The sequence below is a fragment of the Leiobunum rupestre genome, chromosome 1, assembly GCF_980474605.1.
Source record: "Leiobunum rupestre chromosome 1, qqLeiRupe1.1.hap1, whole genome shotgun sequence".
Classification (NCBI taxonomy): Eukaryota; Metazoa; Arthropoda; class Arachnida; order Opiliones; family Sclerosomatidae; genus Leiobunum; species Leiobunum rupestre.
Genome location: NC_143384.1, coordinates 62,141,161 through 62,161,430, shown reverse-complemented (window position 1 = coordinate 62,161,430; position 20,270 = coordinate 62,141,161). Strand labels below are relative to the sequence as shown.

At 35.2% G+C, this 20,270-nt stretch overlaps 1 protein-coding gene across 1 annotated transcript; it reads left to right on the top strand.

Moving 5' to 3' along the window:
• Nucleotides 1-1,651: 1,651 nt before the first annotated feature.
• On the top strand, nt 1,652-16,011 carry LOC149964366 (cytochrome P450 2M1-like). Its single transcript, XM_090180610.1, has 10 exons — nt 1,652-1,703; nt 1,974-2,154; nt 4,673-4,852; nt 7,106-7,199; nt 7,627-7,782; nt 9,988-10,199; nt 11,561-11,686; nt 13,899-14,003; nt 14,690-14,821; nt 15,510-16,011. The coding sequence occupies exons 2-10, from the start codon at nt 2,004-2,006 to the stop codon at nt 15,863-15,865; spliced, it is 1,512 nt and encodes a 503-aa protein (XP_090036736.1). The 5' UTR covers nt 1,652-1,703; nt 1,974-2,003; the 3' UTR covers nt 15,866-16,011.
• The last annotated feature ends 4,259 nt before the right edge of the window (nt 16,012-20,270 follow it).

Genomic DNA, 20,270 nt, shown 5'->3' with positions numbered 1-20,270 from the left:
ATTTCTACCACTGAATTCCAGTCTATCAATTTACATTCATTCCTTCGGTACTTCGCATGTACATTGCTTACATCAGATCTTACAACTTTACGAAAATGAATGTACGTTGGTACACTAAGTTAAGTAAGTTTAAGAACCATTAATTTTTAAAGTAAAAATTAAAGATACAATTTGGATATAGTAGCGCTAAAAATAAACTACTGTCAAAGAAAAGTTACTCGTACCTTTGAAAGGAATAAAAACAGCAGTGTCGTTAAGCCAATCACTCGCATTGAATATTGGAAAATTAATAAATAAATAAATTATTTCGTAAACAAATTACAGAATTTTTTTTATATGAAATAATTTGGAGGCCCATACATATTAAATTTTGGAGGCACCTTAAGACGACGTATGGAGGCCCCTACCAAAATTTCAAGTAGGCCTAGGCCTACCCCGGCCTATTGCTGGCGCCGCTACTGCGCTTGTACGAAAACAGGGCCCTCAGGCTAGACGGGCCTGTTTTATATGTACCCTCTACCCCCCTCTATCGTCGGGCCTGGTCACTCTGATTATTTATTTGGATCAATTTTGTACCTAACAAACAAATAGTGTTAATATTTATTTTGAGAAAGCAGTCACTCAGAAGTTTCAGAAATTTGCAGCGTCCCCTTCAGAATTTACGAACGACCACAATTAAAAGAACTACACCAAATTTCAGTATTCAAGTTTGTTTTGTTATTTATTTTGGAGACGAAACAAAGCTTTTTTCATGGACATTAAAGAGCGTGTCAAACTCTTGTAAAAATTTTAAAGGGAAGATCAATTTTACTTTGTCTGCCTTTCAACTAAAACTGTTGTAGTAAGCCTTTTGGATAGTCAGAAATTCGACAAGGGCGGGTCATTCTATGTCAAATTGCAAAGGGGATTGAGCATGATTAGGGACCTTATTTCCAATGGGAACAATGGGCACTGTGCCCAGGACCCACGATTCAATTAAAATAATTTCTTCTTAGAAATAGGTCGTACAGAGTTCTTAGTACACAGGGCCAACAACAGTCTTTAAAAGGCAGTGAGCAGGATACGTCGTTTCTCCCACCTAGCCCACTGCTAGGCCCTAGTAATTTGTATCCCTAGATCTATCGCCTAGCCTGGTTTTTAGCCCCAGCCGACATTGAGTTTCCTATATAGAGTGTTTAAATTTGATCAGTCCTGCCATTTTTTAATGAAAACCTGTGAACATTTATAAGTTTATTTATCTCACTCTTCATATTGTTAATTTGAGAAAATATCTTAAAATATTCCCTTACTAATAAATAAATAATATTTCAGAAAAATGTCTGGGTCTATCAAATTGAAACACGCTGTATATCAGCTGTGAAGTGGTAACACCTGCTGATAAATTTAATGGAATGTGGACTACTTCGAAAGTTCCTTCATCAATCAATTGCAGATAACTGTTTTCCCATTTTTCTATTGCACGTCGAAGAATATAATATATTTCGTTACAATATACGTGTATATAAAATGACTCTTTACTATACACCCCAGTCTATTATTTGTACGGATATATATTTTCAAAATGAAGATAATGATAACGTTATCGACTACACGATGGAAAATATCAACTCGTGCTTTAAAGATACAGATGTATTTGTCCTTGGCGATGACAATTTGACATTTTTGTTTGCTCTTTAATATCACAGAATAGAATCAGATCCCCGGTAAGTCTTACGTTAAAATAGAATTAAGATTACTTCCCAGTACTACCAAGTTTTGATTTTTACACTATTCGCTAATTCTTAAAATAATTAATTTTTTTAAAGTTAATACTTAATTGGCTATAAGCAAAAGTAGCTGGATTAAACACAAAACTAGCCTTGAGTATCTTGTATATTTTTAAGTAATTAACTAAAAATTATCAAGTTTATTTCAATCTCTGTAAATTTGAAATGCTACAAGAAAACCGTTTTTAAAGTACTCTTCCCTCTTAGAGTAAATTATCTTCAGTAACATTAAAAGTCATGATTCTCGAAATACTGGCACGTTTCGACTGGACATGGCCGGTGACAGCAATAATTGGTTTTCTAACATATCTGGCCGCTGGTATTTACGTCAGAAGGAGGAAACTACCACCAGGACCCTTCCCATTGCCCATCATTGGCAATTTATACGGTGAGTAATATCATTAAGTTAAAAGGAACCACGGCTATGGACTGCATTGCTATGGGTGATAAAATACGCGAATAAGTAGAAAAGTTCGTAATGAAAAAGGATAAAAAAGCTAAACCCTAAACAATTTTTAAGAAATTGATAAACTTACAAATGAAATATTATTCTCCGCCACTTTTCTTCTATTCGGCTTTCCGTTGCTACGCAACACGTTTTGAAATGATTAATGTTTAGGCTTAGTTTCTGGCTATTTTATTTAATTTTATTTTGTTTAGTTTTTTACTCTAAGATCAATTTTGTCCGAGATTCGCGTCTTTATGTTTGCTCGAAGACCTATTGGTATAAGTTATTTGTAAGTATTTTAATTTCTTCAAATTTGTTTATAGGGCTTAGCTTTTTTATCGTTTTTCATTTTGGACTTTTCTACTTATTCGCGTATTTTGTCACTCTGAGTAATAGTCATTGGTGGCTCTAGCTAGAAATTCGCGAAGGTTATCGATCGAATTAAAATTTAACAGAGAAAATATAGCTTTTCTATTGAAATATGCTACGGTGCTAGACAACGAATTGATGAAAATAGTGCGATTGTAGACGTTGATTTATTGTGTACAAACTATACTCCTGCAAGTCACCCTTCATGTTTTCAAAGGGTTTACTATCTGTTTTTTGGAATTATTTTTATTTTCACTGCCATATAGCTCTACAATTTTTGTCAGTGTTGCCGAAATACCACGTTTTTAATATTGTCCATACCACTAGTAAATAATAGTAAATAACGTATCATTATTATTGATGTTAAATAATGGTATTTCGGTAAATAAGATTAAAAAATAAATAACGGTTTTTCGGTAAATAAAAGTAAAAGTAAAAACTAATAAATAACGGTATTTTGGTAAGTAATAGTAAAAAATAATAAATAACTTTATTTTGGTAAATAATAGTAAAAATAATAAATAACGGTTTTTCGGTAAATAAGAGTAAAAAATAATAAATAACGGTATTTTGGTAAGTAAGAGTAAAAATTAATAAATAACGGTATTTTGGTAAATAAGAGTAAGATTAAAAATAATAAATAACGGTATTTTGATAAATAAGAGTAAAAATAATTAATAACGGTATTTTGGTTAATAATAGTAAAAAATAATAAATAACGGTATTTCGGTAAATAAGAGTAAGATTAAAAATAATAAATAACGGTATTTTGGTTAATAAGATTAAAAAATAATAAATAACGGTTTTCCGGTAAATAAAAGTAAAAGTAAAAACTAATAAATAACGGTATTTTGGTAAGTAATAGTAAAAAATAATAAATAACGGTATTTTGGTAAATAATAGTAAAAATAATAAATAACGGTTTTTCGGTAAATAAGAGTAAAAAATAATAAATAACGGTATTTTGGTAAGTAAGAGTAAAAAATAATAAATAACGGTATTTTGGTAATTAATGACAATTGGCGGTATGTGGCAAATAATGGTTGTTACAGGTATTTGGTAAATAATGATTAATAAGTGTATTTTGGTAAATGATGGTATTTAATGGTGTGTTGGTAAATAAATGTTATTAACGTTATTTTGAAAAAAAAAGGGTTAATAATGATATTTTGGAAAAAATGGTTACTAATGGTATTTTGGTAAATAATTGTTATTAATTATATTTTGGTAAATAATGGTTAATAAATAAATTAGTTAAATAATGGTTAATAAATGAATTATTTAAATGATGGTTAATAAAGTTATTTGGAAAATAATAAAATAAATAGAGTTTAGGTAAATAATTTTTGATATTGTAAAAACCATAAACATTCTAAATAACGGTATTTGTATGATTTAAAAAATATGGTAAATAACTATTTATGATAAGTATTGTTTAAATACTTTATTTTCGTAAATAATGGTTTGATATTTAAATAATGATAAATAGTGAAAAATATTATTAAACACAAAAAAAAGTAATACGAATTCCTTATTTCCATTGAAAACACAAAGTTTTAGCACCGTTTAAAAATCCAAAAAAACCTTTAAATTAATTTACATTTAACAGTCACTTTCTGATCAACGACGAATTAAATTTGTCAAATGTAGAATGGTAATTTATGAAATACCAATTTTGACCATTTATTCGTTTATGTTTAACACAGTATTTATCAGTAGCGGCACGAGAAGGGTGTTGGTCAGGTAGGTTTAAATAATTGGGGGCCTTTAGAAGGACGTTGCGAGCATTTTTTCACTAACGCTAGGTTTCATCCTCATAATTTAAATTTCCATGTTCCCTCGAATAAATTTCAGTTGATTTTTAGGAAATTAAAACGATAATCCCTAAAGAGTTTAAAGTTTTAATTTAGGTCTCGACCTACTGGGCCTACCCCCTGCCGTCGACCCTGCTATTTTCACTCATTAAATGCCAATACTTAAGTCGATTTTCAACTCTTTGTTCTTGAAAGTTTTTCAGCTGGTCTGAAATTCCGAGTTTGAGCTAAATTGATTTAACAATATAAAGCTAATAATTGATTGATTTGACTAGCCTTCTTGGGTAAAGAGAGCATGGATTTGAAAGTTGTCAAATGGAGAGAACAGTACGGAGAGGTATTCACGATTTGGGTCGGCATGGATCCAACGGTGGTCGTCTGCGGATGGGACCGCATCAAAGAAGCCTTGATCACCATGAAGAACGCATTCAGCGGAAGGGTAGAAAGAGTGACCGGTACGCACATCTTTTATTCTAATACAGCGTAGCCAAACCGAAATTTCACCAGTCCGCCTCTGTTATCATAATATCAACGAGAGAGATTATCGAGTGATTTAAAAATTAATTTTGCGCTTGAATATACCACTACGTGTAGTTATATTTTGATATATCTTATTCTATACAAATTCAAGAAGGTCTTACACAACTCCACTCACCCTCACGTATCTAATATCTAACTTGAACCAACCAAACCAAGCACATAACCTGACCCATCCTAACCTATCATACCCCAACCTAACCTTATCCAACCCATCCCAAACGCTAAGTTAACCTTACCCAATCCCACAAAACTCAACCAAACTCCTAACTTGACCTAAGCTAATGTAACCTAACCTAACCCAACCCCACCCACCCATTTATTTCAAAGGTTTAATATTTAAACTAAACTTAACCCAGTGGGGACTCGATCGAGGGTCCTCTCCATTGATGGTGCGATATTTTCCCACGACATTACGGTGAAACGAAATCCAATGCAATATCACAAACGCCATAAAAGTCGCTAAATATCTTGGGCCTTGGGTGGTGGCTAAGGTATTAGCCTAGCTGAAAATATATATTATATGTACTAATAACTATTATTATTTGTTTTATCGGGAACATTAATAGCAACGTAAATAATAATTATAATCTCAAAATTTCCCACTCAACCGAAACCTGCCATTGTATCAGAAATACATGAACCGAAATTATCAGCTAGCAAATTTAGGATGGCAATTTCTCTGTGCGACAGGGGAGGGTTAAATAGAATGGCCTCGTTATTAATTTTAAGCCTCCCGCCACTACAGGGAAATTTTGATTGGACCACGGGTAACTAGACCGCCATCTAGTGAGGATAAGAGATATTATTTCATCGAAGAAAATCGTGAGCAACGTGGTCTGCATACCTAGGCTTAGCCGGGTTGTGTTATTGATAGAAGTCAGTGGAAGGCGGTAGGAAAAAGTAGATGAATTAAAAACCTTTTGAACTAATCTTACCAGACCATTTATGTATGAAAGAACAGATAAATACCTAGTTTTCTTATAATCATTAAATATACAGAATTACACGAGAACCACCAATGGTCTAGAGAGTTAGGAGTTAAAACGCGAACAAGTAAAGAGACCAAGAAGTGGGGGAGAAAACTAAGCTTTATTGGGGAAAAATATGCGGTACTTTAATTAAGTTTTTCGCCTTGAAGGTCTATCGGGCGAAGTACCGCATATTTTTCCCCAATAATGCTTAGTTTTCTCCCCCACTTCTTGGTCTCTTTACTTGTTCGCGTTTTTATTTCATTAATTAATAGCAACTGATCACGATGATATTTGCTTGAGCTATTCTTACTTTGAACGTTTCTTCTAATAGCTACAGCCTTTCTTCCACTGACACATGATGTACTTTTAATTTTTCCCCGAGCAGCATATTCTATTAATTTGTTTTTCGAGAAAGTTTCGCTCGGCCGTCGCCAGGTAGCGTATTCATACTTTCGTCGCTGAGGTGGGGAGGTTCTGTTTTCGAGAAGGGGGAGATGACACGCGGTCACAAAGGTGGAGGAACACGGAGAGCTTGCCTGCCGTGTTAGAGGAATATGACGCTGATCATTTCGGTTCATGTATTTCTGATTGTACTATATTTGGGAATTTTCGGTGGAATGGGATTCGATCGAATGCGAATACTCCATAAAAACCTCTAGTCCAACTAATTTAATTTTTGACAAAAAAAAACGGTTTTTGGGTTTACGTGTGGTACTCTGGTTTGTAAAAAGGTTTAACAGTTTGCTGTGAAAGGGGAGTTACGTCTAACTCTATGTTAACAATCTTAGTATCAAATGAAAGAAAATCATTCGCTAATAGCTTTGCCGTTGAATGGTTACTTTGGTTAGGTCTACCTTGTACTGTTTATTCACAAAAGACCAAACTATAGTCAAAATTTTCCTCTTGAAAGAAACTGGTAAATATTTTTTTTACATATAGAGTAGACTGGAAAATATTAAGGAGTTCCTTGTCGTAATGTCCTAAATTAATTTAATTCAATTTGATTAGATTAGGTTTATTATACCCAATCACTCGGAAATTTAACTTTGAAATCACTTGATTTGATATTTATGATAAATTCCTTTTACGCATTAAGTCCAATCAAATCAGCTTCGCTTGTTTTTCGGTCTGCTCTATTTTCTAAAATTTATTTGTGTTTTGTTCCAAACATTTAAATTTACGAATCTTGGTTTTCAGCGATGCAATTTTTAGAAGGACACCGGGACGTTCTCTTCACCGATTTCTCGGGAGTTTGGGAAACGTTGAGGAAGATTATTGCCTTGGCCATCCGGTAATTCACTCTAGCCTCTTGGTTCTCCATATTCTATATAATTTAATAAATGCGACCACATCTGCGAAGATTTGAACTCTTATACATCGTGGTGCCAATTTTTCGCTATTTTAGTTCTTAAAATCTGGTCTGGAATGCGAGTTTAAATCGAGTAGGAACTTTCATATCAATGAGTTTAATCATTTTTAGCAGTAGCTAGAAGTGTTAGTCGCCATTTACTTTAATAAACCAGTGATAGATCATGTTCGAATACAATTTTTCGATTTAGTTCATACTATCCATACTTCTTTTAATTAATTTGAATCAACGGATTTTCCTTTTTTGCCTCTAGAATCGCTGTTGAATTAGTGTTAAAATTCTGTAGAAGCATCTATTCCTAGCGCGTTTCTCTAAATTGAATTATTTAATGAATTTAAGGTCTTTGCAGTAAGTACTCTGTAGGCGAGCACCTTCCGATTTTGGTGGATGACGTCGTGAAGCAAGTGGTGCCCGAAATGCTGGCCAATAAAGAACCAATCAATCCGGACGATTTCCTCTACTTAACGATGTACAATATTATCGCCAGCACCGTCTTTGGAAAGAGGTAAAAGACACTGATTGACAGAATTTCCTAAATAACTAACCAATAATATAGTTATTTCTTCCATAATTTAACGGAAGGAAATTATACTACACAACCTTGATAACAGTTCTTTCTATAAAGTAACATGGATTTTTTTTAATGGGTTTCTTACGTCACAGTCTCTTTCTTTTACAAGTCTTGAGGAATATAGCTTTTTCTAGGGCGCGTGAAAATCGCGCGTGCGACGAATATACTTATATGTATAAAGCTGTTACTTGTGGATAAAATTTAAATATAACTGATAAAATGATAAGAGCGTAATAGTCCCTTAGACTTGATTATTTATTATATATCCAAGTCGGAGATGGTCGGGAGGGTCAGTATTGAAACAATAGGAAGTGTCGTACTTATGGATATTATGTTAATTAAATAATGGCGTCATGGCGAACGTTGATGCCAAAATCTGGGTTTAGCTGAAGCCTTCGTTTCCGCTAGCAGTCGTAGTAATCTATTTTTTTTTCGCCATTACCCTCTCCAATGGAAACCGAGGCTTATACAAATTGTTTGTGTCGATGCTCTGACCATCGCGGCGTTTTTGCCCTAAAACAATTGGCACATTCAGGCTCTATTATAGTAATACTTCCAAGAGAATCACTGGATGGTTTTTATCGAAGCGTTTACTGACGGTTCGCGAACCATTTTAGCGCTTTTTAACGTTGGGTTTCAATTGAGTGGTGTAATTAAAAATATTTATATTCACGATTTTCAATATTTTCAAATGTGTAACAGTGTAAACGCACCTACTTATACGTATATCTTAAGCGGAGGAAACCGACCATGAAGTAGATTGGCATTATTGCGAAGCTGTGTTATAATGATATCGAGAAAATTATCAATTTGGGGAACGTTTATTATCCGAACACCACCGTGTTTCGAAATCGAAATTGCTATATCCTAAATCGATTGTTGTATCATTTTTATTCCGCGCTATCTCGATTTAGATGTAGCGAGTGTATTCAACTGGCACGAAATTCAAATATCACAATAGTGAGTATTAGAAGCGGGTTATGGGGTTTTGGCAAAAACTTTAAATAATATTAAAATGTTTGGTTATCAGAAATTGTATCTAAAATCTGTAAAATGTGGAAATTATGAGTCCCTAATCGCGGAAATCAATATCGGGATATCGATGCTATGTAATTTCTTATTGACTGATGTATCATTTATTATTTTAACTGCATCAGTTTAAGAATTTAATTTAAGAAATATATATAGATATAAAGTCGAGGCAGCAGCTTCGAAAATCACAAAAAAGAATTTAAAATTACTATATTCAGAGTCCCAGATCGCAGAATTTAATATTGGGACATCGAAGGCATGGCATGACCTATCGATTTACGTAGCATTTAGCGTTCTTAATGGTTGAGAAATTATACAAAAAACGGCACACGCCATTACCCCTTACGTGTTTCTGTAAAAATGTTATTTCCTAAAAAGATCCAAAAACCTTTTTGTGCAGCTTGGTTGAAATTATGTGTTAACTTACTTCGCGGGTTAATATGTAAATGGTGTCAAATTCGTGTTTTGCAACTATTTTCCCGAATGAAGAGATGATTTTGAATATATGTATATAAAAACCGATACCGGGCCAATAACTCAAAACGTGTTGTAGCTAAGCATTTTAAACTTTCAGGCCACAAAGAACGTGCAGGGGGTCACTTGACTACGGAAACGTCCATGACGTTGAACCATGCATTCAAGGTCATTTAAAAGTTATCTCGAGAACCATCAGAGATACAAAATTGGTTTCAATTAGAAAAGTGATCCCCGTCACATTTCAGGTATAAATAACTTAGAAACCACCTAATTTAACCAATAACAAGTCTAGGTAATTTAGACAAAAACAGGAAGGTAGCGATGAAAATAATGTACCAGAGACCAGGTTAAAGGACTATTAACTCTAAAAGAACGCATGCTAGAGTATCAAAATTTGCTAGACATACTCATCTAGTAAGAAGTCTTTAGAATTTGGAAACTTGGATGACATTCAACTTATGGTTCAAGGTCATTCAAATTTTTTTCGATAACCATTTGGATTTAGAGATGCACCGATTTAAAATTGTTGACCCAGTGCTATGGCGTTTATTGTTTTAGTAGGAAATAGCATACGTATGTGCTGGGCATACTCAATGAGGACGTATGTTAATAAGACAATGTTGTTTCGAGGTACGCTATGGACGACGAAGAGTTCGTTACAATGAAAACGGCCAATGACAAAATGAACCAAGAAACTGGTTTAGGCGATATTATGGACGTGTACCCGTCATTGAAAAACACCGTGATGAGGAGGAAATTTAACAGGATCAGCTCTTTGATTCGACAGTTCAAAATCCCCTTGGAGGAGCAATACAAAGCTCACAAGGAAACCTACACACATGGTTCGTAGTTATTGTTGTATTTTCCTAAACATGCAAATCAAGACCATTACTATTGTGAGAGTAGTACGTAACTGTAGTCCAGATTGAAGATTGCGATTTCATAAACACGCGTCCACTTTCCCCAATTTTTTTGGTACTTGCAGTTGTTGAGAGATTAGCTTGAGTTCTAGCACTCGCGACCGAAAACTATCGCTATGCCCTCTTTCGGATGCTAGTAGCGTAAGTGTTTAATCATTTTAATTTTTCACTGTTTCGTGTTACGGAGTACGTACGACGCCCAGATTTCGCCATTTTTATCTAATTTAAAAAAAAGCAGACGCTTGGCCACTGGCCATCTACGCTGGTTTCGGTAGTGAATATATATGGTTACCAGCATGACGGCCGTATATTCGTCACTTGGTTTGTTTAAAACCATTCGAATAGAATTTAAGTCATGATTGCCTAATTAAACAGTACAGTTTATTGTGGTTACCAAGATGCTGTAACTAGAATTAAATTCAAAATACTGCGAAGTTAAAAAAATACCACGATAAAGTGCAGTCCACTCTTTTTGTTCAAAGTGCGTGTCAACGATTTTAGCCCCAAACAAAGTTTATTCAGTTTACTCATGTCTATACGATTAATAACCAGTATTTATATAAATCCTAAAATAAATCACAGACTCATGACATCGCGTAGTATTTCAAATTTCACAGCTGTAGAGTAAAGTATAGTCTAGTCTCCAATGTACGTAAATGGAAATATTGAAAATATATCTAAATGTCGATTTTAAATTCTAAAGATGATTCGAACTAGCTCAATGGAAGTCAGAGAAGATCCGTTTAAAAAAGTTATCACTTTTATCATAAGTTACTTAATCTAAATGATAATGACACTTCCTATTATTTTAATGCTAATTTTCTGGCACAATCTCTTTTCGACACGACACTCTCACCGAGCTTGGACTTGGGCTTGCAACTTAGCTAACTCAAAATTTCAAGCCTAATCTGTTGTAATAAAACATATTAAGCAAAAGCTTAAATTGTTTTAGTATCATTCAATCTAGTTCATTTATATATAACACTAGCATAACACTTCCTATATACAGAGTATACAAAGTCCATGGTAGTTTTAAATTTTGCTTTGGGAATATTTAAACACTAGGCAATAGCTCTGGTAATCAGTTCAGTGCCAATTTTTTCTCATAAAGTATTATTTATATGTTGCTTTTGTAACATAGGTTTTGTTATTTTATGAAACAAGGTCTCATTGATTTAATTGGTAAAAAGCACTGCAGCTAAGATTAAACCTTAAAGTTTTATTCTCCGTTTAAGGCATTGCAAAAATGGTGACACCTTAACTAACGAAACGTCTCCTTCTAGGCGTAATTCGAGACTTCACTGACGCGTGTCTGGCGGCCAAAGAAGAAGCCGAAGCGGAAGACAAAGATACTGTCGGCCACTTTACTGACGGAAACATGGTCATGCTCATCATGGACGTCTTCGCCGGTAAGCTATACAACCCCGACGTTTACTTTATTCGTAGCTGTTGCTCGTGCCTAATGTTTGGTGCCGTGGTAACTCCTGTTGGGTGGATGTGCATGGTGGTCACTCGATTATCTTGCAGGGTCTGGTGGTGTTTTTTCTCGTTATCTGTGACATCAACTAATATCCTAGCAGCCGTTTCAAACGTGAGGCTATAACGACGTTTGCGAGAAAGCACCCAATTTGTGAGTACATACGGAGTACTGGGTGTTTCGCGTGGCCATAATTAGAAGAGCCAAGGCTTAATTCTTAAGGGAAGGATGTGGATATGTAGGTTTTTTACTCAAAAGCGGCACTACGAAATTTTAAAAGTTAGGCTACAAATTTAGTGGTCCCTGTAGTCTGTTATGATATTTTTTACCTTTCACATTAATACAAGTTTTTGACTTAAAGGTTCATGGAATCGTTCATAAAATTCGGTATGATGTTTAGGTAGCCCCTCCCTTTCATATCATGTGATTAATGATTCATGAAACCTCAAACGAATCTGTGGTTGCAAATTACCATTAAATTTTGATTTTATTAGGGATACTTTCATTATGTGTTTGCTATTTTACAATTTGTGTTAGTGTACCTATGTACCCTTTAGTCGCTTACCAGAAGTATATAATTATGTTGTATATGTATGTTAGTTAATAGCAGTCTGGAGAGTCGTAGAATGGACGCCATACACTAAACGATAAGCGCCTTTAGCCACTAAATACAAAACCTTTAAGCAAATTATGTTGGGTTGTACGAGTACTCAAACATCATCGATTACTCGGCATTTTTTGAGGTCGAGTACTCGAGCTTGACATTGAAAAAGAAATTGGAAAATACTCGTCGATTACCGAGTACCAAAAATTGCATAGTCGGCTACCCGATTACTTGAATAATTTCAAAGAGGGTTTTTTTTTACTTTTTGGGGTGGAAATAAGAAACGGTACCTACAAGACGTACAAACCACAAATGTTTTGAATGACCAGTCCTGGGGGATGGATATACGGACCGACGGTACATTAATAATTTAAAAAAATGTATATTGTATTATTATTTTACTAATAATTACTAAAATTAATCTAGTAGGCTAGTATACTAGTCTTTTATATCCTATAAGTCACTATAATGTTACTAAAGTTGTGGAAACTGTGGTTCATTTAAATTAAAGGAATATTTTTCAGCACTCATTTTAAAATTATTTTTCTAATAACTTGAATAAAATAAACTCCCAATCAAGTGCACTCGATACCCCGACTCGTTAAAAATAATACTCGAGGTTTTTTCTGAATTATTTGACTCGAATATTAGAAAATTTCCCTTAATCAAGTACTCGGTTACTCGACTAGACTTCAATATTACTCGACTCGATGAAAAATATTTCGTTCTCGATACCCGACTCGATTGCTTAAAACCACTACTCGCACAGCCCTAAAATTATGTCACGTGTCGGTCCTACTCGCACCTAAGCACGACTTCCTGCACGCGCTTACTCTGACGACGAAGCAAAGAGCTCGTATTAGGCCTAATGATTTTTCTGAAGTTCACCAAAAGTGAGGCTCGTATATACCAATTCGGGATCGTTTGCGCAGTAGGCGTAAAATTGCCAGTGTACCAAAAATATCTGGTCATTATAGAAATGGCTCTATGAAAAAACAAAGAGCAACGATTGTGGCTTGGAGAAAATTACGTGGTGGAATCTGTTGAAACTGCATCGTGAAATTGGAGAAAGTCGTAAACTGTAGCGCGATCTACTTCAGAGGATGTCCACCTGTGGCTCTTCCATTCAACTAAAACGGTTCATTGTTTCAAAGTCATGGTGAAATTTGAGCAACTTTTGCAACAAAGCTTTCAAAAAACATGAATATGACAAAATGCAAAAGGGCTCTCTTGGTGGCAGTACCCGATTTACTGAAGGTGGGGCCCTAGGCTGATTTTGGTAGGGAAAGCATAAAAAGGAAAGCATAAAAACGCAAAACTCGCATGCTTATGTGGTCGAAGGTGGTGCCTTGGGTATTAGCTCTATATTTAAAAAAAAAAAAAACAAAAAACAAAATCCACTGATTTCATCAGTGAAGGGGGCTTTCTGTTGGTGGGCGCCCATAGGCTCGTGCCTAGTAGGCCTTATCCTTAATCCGGCACTACTTGGGGGGAATCGGATAAGAAAGTTCTCATATAAAACGGTGTATTATCTCTCTAGCTGGAACGGACACCACCAGAATCACTCTGACGTGGATACTTCTTTACCTTTGCCGATATCCGGAAATTCAAGAAAAAATTAGAAAAGAAGTGATGGAAAACATTGGTACGTAGTTATTAATACATTTATAAGTTTTTCCAATAAGCCTTTTCAGTTTACAAAAAGCCGTGGAGTGGCCAACACGAGAAGCTCATGAGCTGCTGGATACTTTGTAATTTATCGTCTGCTTAGCAATCGAAAATCCAGCAGTTAACAAACATTTTTATTGAGTGGGGCAACTTCGGTTGTGTTGGTAAAATGGTAGTAGGCCTTTCTATAAAGTAACATTAGCCTTCTTGTTAAGATGTATCGAGCGCGTCACTCGTGACGTAGAAGTGACGTTTCACTATGATAGCCAATTAAAATTCGACGAGTGGCCCTTTTCATAAAGATCTAACCTTCAAAACTGAACTGAACTCCTACGTATCTCGTGACGAAAGCGATACATTGAAACAAGTTCGGCAAGCGTAATGACTTTATAGAAAGGCTTATTTGGCATCCTTTTGAGTTTTGAATCCGGAGAGATTCCACAAGTTGGTCTCTTTCGGCTTGGTTTGAAGATTAGATTATTGATCCACCTCCCAAATAAAACAACCTTCGCTATGTCTGATGAATGATTGATTTTGATGGTCAGTTGTATAAAATGATCTATTTCCAAAAAGATGATATTCCAAAACAGGAGAAAGCGAGACTTTGTTTTAAAAAATTTTAGGGTTAACTCTCCGACACATATTGACTTTACGAAATTTCAGGGGATGAAATTCCGAAGCAGAATGACCGACACAAGTGCCCTTACACCCTGGCATTCATCGCGGAGACCCTTCGCACCAGGCCAGTTATTAGTTTCACTTTGGAACATAAGGCTGTCATAGACGCAAATTTAGGTAAACACTAGTTACACTTCCTGTTTCGTCAATTTCATTTTAAGAGTTGGATAAATTTGGATTCCATAATGTTATATTTGTACTAATTGAGAACGACTATGTCGAGACTATCCGCGAGCTTTATAGTCGAATTTTCTCAGTCGCAAAAGGGGAGACACCTGGCTGTTTTGTTTTTGTTCGTAAAATATTTGCATAATCTTTTGAAACACCCTTTAGATATAAAAATTTTGATGGCACTTTAATATCTTTTTGGTGCAACAGGGTACATGACGACGCTGTAAACTATAACGTCGAAGTACAAAATTTCAGTGATTTATTTTCTATTGTTGTTTAATCTATATTATTGCTATACCTCTACATTGTGGAAGTTTCAGCTCTGTCATTTAAACAGGGGCGCAACAGCCACTCATGTAAAAGAAAATTATGCACTCTTATATTCCATATCTTTTTATTCGGTAGACATATCAATAACATTTTTGTAAGATATACTTAAATATGGTTTCCTTTATCTGCCAAACCAAGTTTCGGAGGTTAAAAGTAGTTAGCGGAGATTTGTCAGCCCCTTTCATCCGATCCCCCCTTAAAAACTTAAAAAAAAAATACGCAGTCGTATAATTTTGGATCTGATACATATATATTTTCTTGTTTTGACTAATTTCGATAGCATGGTCTTAATCTCTTTTTAAAGCTGGTCACATGATTCCGAAAGACACCAGCGTAATATTCCACATAAAATCGCAACACATGGATGCTTCCCACTACCAAGATCCGCAAGCCTTCAAACCAGAGAGGTTCTTGGAAGAGGACGGGACTTTCATGACCACCACCAGATTCGTCGGCTATTTGCCCTTCGGTTTGGGGCGCCGGGCCTGCCCCGGGGAGAAATTGGCGCTGGCCGATTTGTTCCTGATATTAACCGGCTTTATTCAAAAATGCAAGTTCTCGTATCCCGGCGGGCCCCACAAAGTCGATCTGGAGCCACAAAATGTTTTCTCCATAAATCTTCCGAAACCGTTCAAAATAATTGTCGAAGAAGCTTCATAATATAATATTTCGTTGCTTTAATTAAGCTGCCAACCAAATATTTTATTACATTTTCTTGATAAATGCTATTTTTATCTAATTTGTAAGTCTAAAAAATATGATATGGCAAGATCTTGTTAAAGATAGTATAAATTATTTTAATAATTGTGGTGGATATTACTTGTACGATTAGTAATTTAAGGGTTACAAAACGTGGCGTGGGTAAAACTAAGTGGCAGAACCTGATCAATCCGCACCGAGAGTCCAAGACACTGAAGCTAGTAGCTTTATAGGGCATCGCCATAGGCGGACTTTCATTGAACTCGTTCACATTGCCACATTTTAACAGCACAACATCCGCACTTGACCGAATTTTGCGTGTTGCGGTTGAGACAGAGGCTCCTACACACTTTGACCCTAAGGACCAATCAGCAAAGATATGAATTTATTTGGTCTATCATCGAAATCCTTTTTTTATAATTCCTATCATTAATCTTTACCTATCGACTAAAAAAGCGGCTGTCAATTCTTGTTTTTTTGGCTGTTATTTTAAGTTTTAATTTTTGGCTTCATTTAAAGACCCTCCCTTTTGGCTGCCCTCAAAAAATGGCGAAAATGAGATTGCTGATTGAAATATTTCCCGTTGGTTGATTACCATATTCGCCTGCTTTCTATAATTCATGCTCGAGTCCAACCAAGTCAACTAAATCTATAAACGCTTCTTTTCCTTATGACTGGTTTCATAAGTAACATAATAGCTATAAGTATGACGAATAGCCGAGATTATCACGGAACTGATTTTCACAGCTATTCCGCTCTGACCATCGCGACGTTTTTGCCATATAAAAAAGAATTTGCACGTTCAGGCTCTATTATAGTAATACTTCCAAGAGAATCACTGGATGGTTTTTATCGAAGCGTTTATTGACGGTTCGCGAACCATTTTAGCGCTTTTTAACGTTGGGTTTCAATTGAGTGGCGTAATTAAAAATATTTATATTCACGATTTTGAATATTTTCAAATGTGTAACAGTGTAAACGCACCGACTTATATGTATATATTAAGCGGAGGAAACCGACCATGAAGTAGATTGGCATTATCGCGAAGCTGTGTTATAATGATATCGAGAAAATTATCAAATTGGGGAACGTTTATTATCCGAACACCACCGTGTTTCGAAATCGAAATTGCTATATCCTAAATCGATTGGTGTATCATTTTTATTCCGCGCTATCTCGATTTAGATGGAGCGAGTGTATTCAACTGGCACGAAATTCAAATATCACAATAGTGAGTATTAGAAGCGGGTTATGAGGTTTTGGAAAATTGATTAAAAACTTTAAATAATATTAAAATGTTTGGTTATCAGAAAATGTATCTAAAATCTGTAATATGTGGAAATGATCTGTGTAATTTCTTATTGACTGATGTATCATTTAATATTTTAACTGCAACAGTTTAAGAATTTAAATTAAAAATTATATATAGATATCAAGTCCCGGCAGAAGTGTACAAAAACACAAAAAAAATTAAATTGACTATATTCAGAGTCCCAGATCGCAGAATTTAATATTGGGATATCGAAGGCATGTTATGACCTATGGATTTACGGAGCATTTAGCGTTCTTAATGGTTGAAATATTCTACAAAAAACGGCGCACGCGATTACCCCTTAGGTGTTGCTGTAAAAATGTTAGTTCTTAAAAAGATCGAAAAACCTTTTTGTGCAGCTTGGGTGAAATTATGTGTTAACTTACTTCACGGGTGAATATGTAAATGGTGTCAAATTCGTGTTTTGCAACTATTTTCCCAAATGAAGAGATGATTTTGAATCTCCCGGGCCAAGACAGGCCGCAGTAGTCCATATACGGTATATTCTTCTCGCTCATAATCAAAGGAAACACCGCAATGTCCGTTTCCTTTAAAAATTAAGAATTGATATTACATAATGCGACATAACTGAATCGTTGCCTCCTTATTATCGCTACATTTGTGGTTTGTAGTGGCGTTTGAAAGTTGAAACCTTGCCTTTGCATAGGCAACGGATTTCCAGATACGAGGTAATCTAGTGGCCAGAATGGTCGAACTAAAATGCCCGAATACTTTTTAAAACATTTTACGTCCACAGGCCTTTAAAATAACGTAGGCAACGACAAAATGTTTTTGCGAGTGGAATTCGGAAACTATGTCTTTTAGGATTTATATGTTAAAATGACAGTGGCGTAGCGATGGGGCATCATAATTACCTGGTTCTTTCTTTGAAATTGGTTTTAAGTTTAAATTATATCAAGTGACACGGCTTTCTTGTTTCCATATTTTTACACGTGCTATAAATGCTTGATCAATAAAACACCTTGAAGGAAATCGCCAAGACGTTATGTTACCGAGATCCAGGACTTGCAAGTACTGTTTATATAGTGCTTATTGAAATAATGGAAACTTTTAGCCTATTCGGTATGCAAAAACTGTTTGTTTTTTTACCAGGTAGGTTTTTCTTTTGACATTTTAAGAGTTAGCAAATACACGACGTTCTGTTTAGTGGTGAAAAATTTCCAGTATATCAAAAAACACTAAATAAACCGTATCATGCAGATCCTGGCTCTCGGAAACTTTACTCCTTGGTGATTTCTTTGAAGATGTTTTATATAAGCGCCCACTGTCGCCGGAGAAAAATTTCAGATTTTTTCAAGCGAGCGTGCAAATCGGGTGTGCGTAGGCTATTAGTAATGAAGCTCCGTTGCTTACGTTATTATAAATGCCCGAGAACGGAAATTTCTTTAATTTATTTATGTCATTACGTATCTGGACGACCAAGGTTTTAACTTTCAAAGGTGAACAAAAACAAAGAATATAGCGTTAGAAAGGGCAAACTGTGCTTTTTAACAAATTGGGAATGAAGATTACTTGTTTTTATCTTTGTTGTCGGAATTTAAGAAAAAAAAGGTAAGGTCCCATATTTAATTTATTTAATTGGTTTAAATTTAAGTTAATGTTTTGTATCAATGAAAGGTTAAGTCTGTCTTTTTGAAAACTTCTTATTAGATTCAGATCAGAGAGCCATCTTTCGCAAATCAGAAGCAACAAAAACAGGTCGTGACTTCGTTAAAATGTACATCCCCCTTTTCTGGACTTTGCATGAGCCTTTGTTATAACGTAGGCAACCAGACTTGGAAATAATGATATTTTTAGCGGGTGTTTCAAGTACAGCTGACTGCCCTCAAGTGTGTCATGAGTGTCAATGACACAAGGAAAAAATGGGAGATAAACCACCCCTATAAAGGTTCGTTCTTTGAAGAACGTCTCTTGTTTCGGGGATATCGCGCATTTGTACAGATCATCCTCGCATTAATAGGTGATTCCGAAAAAGATCGGTGGTCACATGATTTGGTTACTTTGTTGTATGGTTAAAGTATTTGAGCGCGCGCTTTATTTTTCATTCTCAACGCGCGTGCACAATCGCGCGAGCCACAATCTACTAATATATCAAGAGCGCACGCCCATAAAATGAACTCTTTTGTACATGTATTTGTTGATATTATATTTCAGAATCACCTATTGCTTTGTATTAGAATATTATTCTTAATGAGTTTTATCAACACTACTTCTGCACTTGCGTACCAAAGCAGACTGTGAATAACTAAATCACCTGGATGGAACCGAACTAACGACCTTTGGGTCTCCGTTGCCACTCTCCAACCATTGGACTACCGAGGACATGTTTCAACAGGCCTTGGACGTAAAATTTAGCAAGGACTTGGCCATACTCGCATGTAATTTACAGGCATTTTTTATTAACCCGTTGCACGTTGTTGAGTTTGCCGAAGCGTCTAGAACTCAATTAGTGTTAACAGGCCTTGATATCCCTGCGCTATGAAAATAATTCATCTCAATATTATTCTTATTTCATAATTTATTTTTGCTTATGTAGTTTAAATAGTGAGCAAATTTGATATTCTGGGTGAACAGTTAATCTATTCCAGCCAGAAAAGCCAACAAACTCAGACTTATCTGGTTTCAGAATGCAGGGAATGAGTGTCAATTTGATTTAGACTAGTTTTTGGAACACGGGTGGGAATCGGGTGAGAAAGAGTACAGAAATGGTAGAAAAAGCAAATATTTTAAGTGATATTATGTAAAATTTTCAATTAACGGTTCTCATATAAATCGGGTGCCCCGATGACATTCAACCCCCCTTTTAAAAAATGTCTTTTCAGTGTTCCGGGATTTGTTTTGAGTGTGAATAACAGCCGGATACCTCCTATTTCCAAGTGTGGTCCCAATTTTCAATTAATTTTATTTGGTCATCCGCCACTTAAATTACATTTTGTATTATCAGCTCGGATCAAAGTTGTTTTTCAAATATTTTTTTCCAAAACATTATCAAAAGGACAGATCCGTTGAAATCTGCAATTTCCTCCAAATTTC

Coding starts and splice junctions, on each gene's coding strand:
- LOC149964366 (XM_090180610.1), top strand. CDS start 2,004: ATGATTCTCGAAATACTGGCACGTTTCGACTGGACATGGCCGGTGACA. Junction 14,004..14,689: donor AGAAGTGATGGAAAACATTG/GTACGTAGTTAT, acceptor ACGAAATTTCAG/GGGATGAAATTCCGAAGCAG. Junction 14,822..15,509: donor TGTCATAGACGCAAATTTAG/GTAAACACTAGT, acceptor CTCTTTTTAAAG/CTGGTCACATGATTCCGAAA.